This window comes from Plasmodium cynomolgi, assembly GCF_000321355.1.
Source record: "Plasmodium cynomolgi strain B DNA, scaffold: 0491, whole genome shotgun sequence".
Taxonomy (NCBI): Eukaryota; Apicomplexa; class Aconoidasida; order Haemosporida; family Plasmodiidae; genus Plasmodium; species Plasmodium cynomolgi.
Genome location: NW_004192921.1, coordinates 1 through 2,035, shown reverse-complemented (window position 1 = coordinate 2,035; position 2,035 = coordinate 1). Strand labels below are relative to the sequence as shown.

The 2,035-nt window shown below is 23.2% G+C and overlaps 1 protein-coding gene across 1 annotated transcript; it reads right to left on the bottom strand.

Moving 5' to 3' along the window:
- Positions 1-960: 960 nt before the first annotated feature.
- On the bottom strand, positions 961-1,485 carry PCYB_004360 (CYIR protein; the record flags this gene model as incomplete). The annotated part of the gene is made up of 2 exons (XM_004227857.1): positions 961-1,326; positions 1,459-1,485. The coding sequence occupies 2 exons, from the start codon at positions 1,483-1,485 to the stop codon at positions 961-963; spliced, it is 393 nt and encodes a 130-aa protein (XP_004227905.1).
- Positions 1,486-2,035: the final 550 nt, after the last annotated feature.

Below are 2,035 nucleotides of genomic sequence, written 5' to 3'. Positions count from 1 at the left end.
AAATATATTTATGGTTTTTTTTTTCTACTATTTTTTCTTTACATAATATAATTTTGTAAGTTCATATTATAAGTATAAAGAAATATATTATAACAATACTACAAATAAAAATTACATTAATGAAATATGCAAAGACTACATTTGTTTTCAGTTTGATTCTGATATAGAATTAGATCGGCAACAAGGTTTTAGGAAGGTATGTTAAAAAGGTATGAACTATGTAAATTATATAAAAGTAAATTTTAAATCTCTTTATATACCAAAATGTTCTAAATAATTAAAAATACCGTAATATGGTTAAGTCATTAATAATTTACTTTTTGGTTGCACTACCTTATAACGGTACAGTAAAGCTCAATAATTATATGATTAGAAATGTTTCGATTTCATAATATGTAATGAACATAAAGAGTACGTTATATATGAAACATATATAAAGCTTAATGAACTAATTACACAATACAAGGATTTTGATGCATATAAAGCATCAAGCTAAAACCAAAAAAAAAAAATAAAAGGAATGTAAATATGCTCCCAAATGATCAAATTCTTATTAAATGTACATAAAGAAATATGAAGATGGCACTCATCGTGATTACTATGACGCATTGGAAGATTTTAGAAATACATATAATGATCATATGCAAAATGGAACTAAATATAAAAATGTACACATATACTTACAACCCACAAAAGGATATAACATCATTGCTCTTATTACAATTTCGTCTACTATTATATTATTCCTTTGTTTCCTTTTATTTATTTTGTATAATGTTAGAAGTTTTACTTAAATTATAATTATTTTGATAAAATTTAAAATATACACCTGCAAATAAAAATTATTATATTACAATTACTGTATTACTAATATATAATTTTTTCCCTTAATATTATTTTACTGCATTCTGTTCATGCATAAATGCTCAAAAAAGGAAGAGACAAAACATGGATGAAAGATTAAATCAAGAAATATAAAATTTGAAAAGCAAAACTAATATATCTCATCAAAATAATGGGAACAGAAATCATCATATGTACATCAGCAATCTTTGCAGATTTGTTAGTATGAATTTCACTTATTTGTTCATATAACCAATAACGTATGTAATTGCAGTAATTATTACGTTCAGAATAACCCGATATACTTAACTTTTCTAAAGGACGTACTAGTTTAATGCAAAGGTATTTGTCTTTTCTACTTTTGGAACTTAGAGTATTATCGATTCCATTACAAAATTGATCAAAATCAGAAGATTCAATAAGTTCTGAAAATAAAGCTTCTTCATGAATTTCATGCAGCGCTACAGCTTTTGCAGCTTCCTCCTGATAAGAATAATGAAAAGGTTAACAAATCATTACCAAAGTTGTGTTCTCATAATATAATTTTTCTTTTGTTTCAAGTCAAAGTTCTTCTATAATTAGTAATGTATAAAAATGACATATATTCATATATACCAAAGTTTTCTCAGATGATGTCTTCATTTTTTTTGACATTATTTGAATTTAATAGAATGTAATACTATTTTAAACTATAAGGATTAATAAAAAATATGTATTGTATATAACTTTCCATCAATAAATTTTTACGCTGACCATTTCATTATTCGCGGAACTTAAAAAAATATGCACATTTTACCACTCAATTTTAAGGTTATTATGGAACTAATCGTTATTTTATTTTTTATAATACAGCAAAATACCACTATTAAATATCATAAAAGTAGAAAATTTTTTTTAGCCAGTTTAATGTCTCAAACTAAATATAAACAATATTGTAAATCCCATAACGTTAAATTCACTTATGTATTATATATTTATGGCAGCGATAAGTAAATGAAATTATTTAAAACATATATTTTGAAATATTTATATTAGATTTTCTACGAATTCGTAAATATTATTTAAAGAAAATTACAATGACTGTTCTTAAAAAAGTTTCTATTATGACAGAAATGTGGTTATTTCTATGAAACTAATTTATAACATTAATATGATGTATTTATATTTTACATTAGTGATTGAGACGAATAAA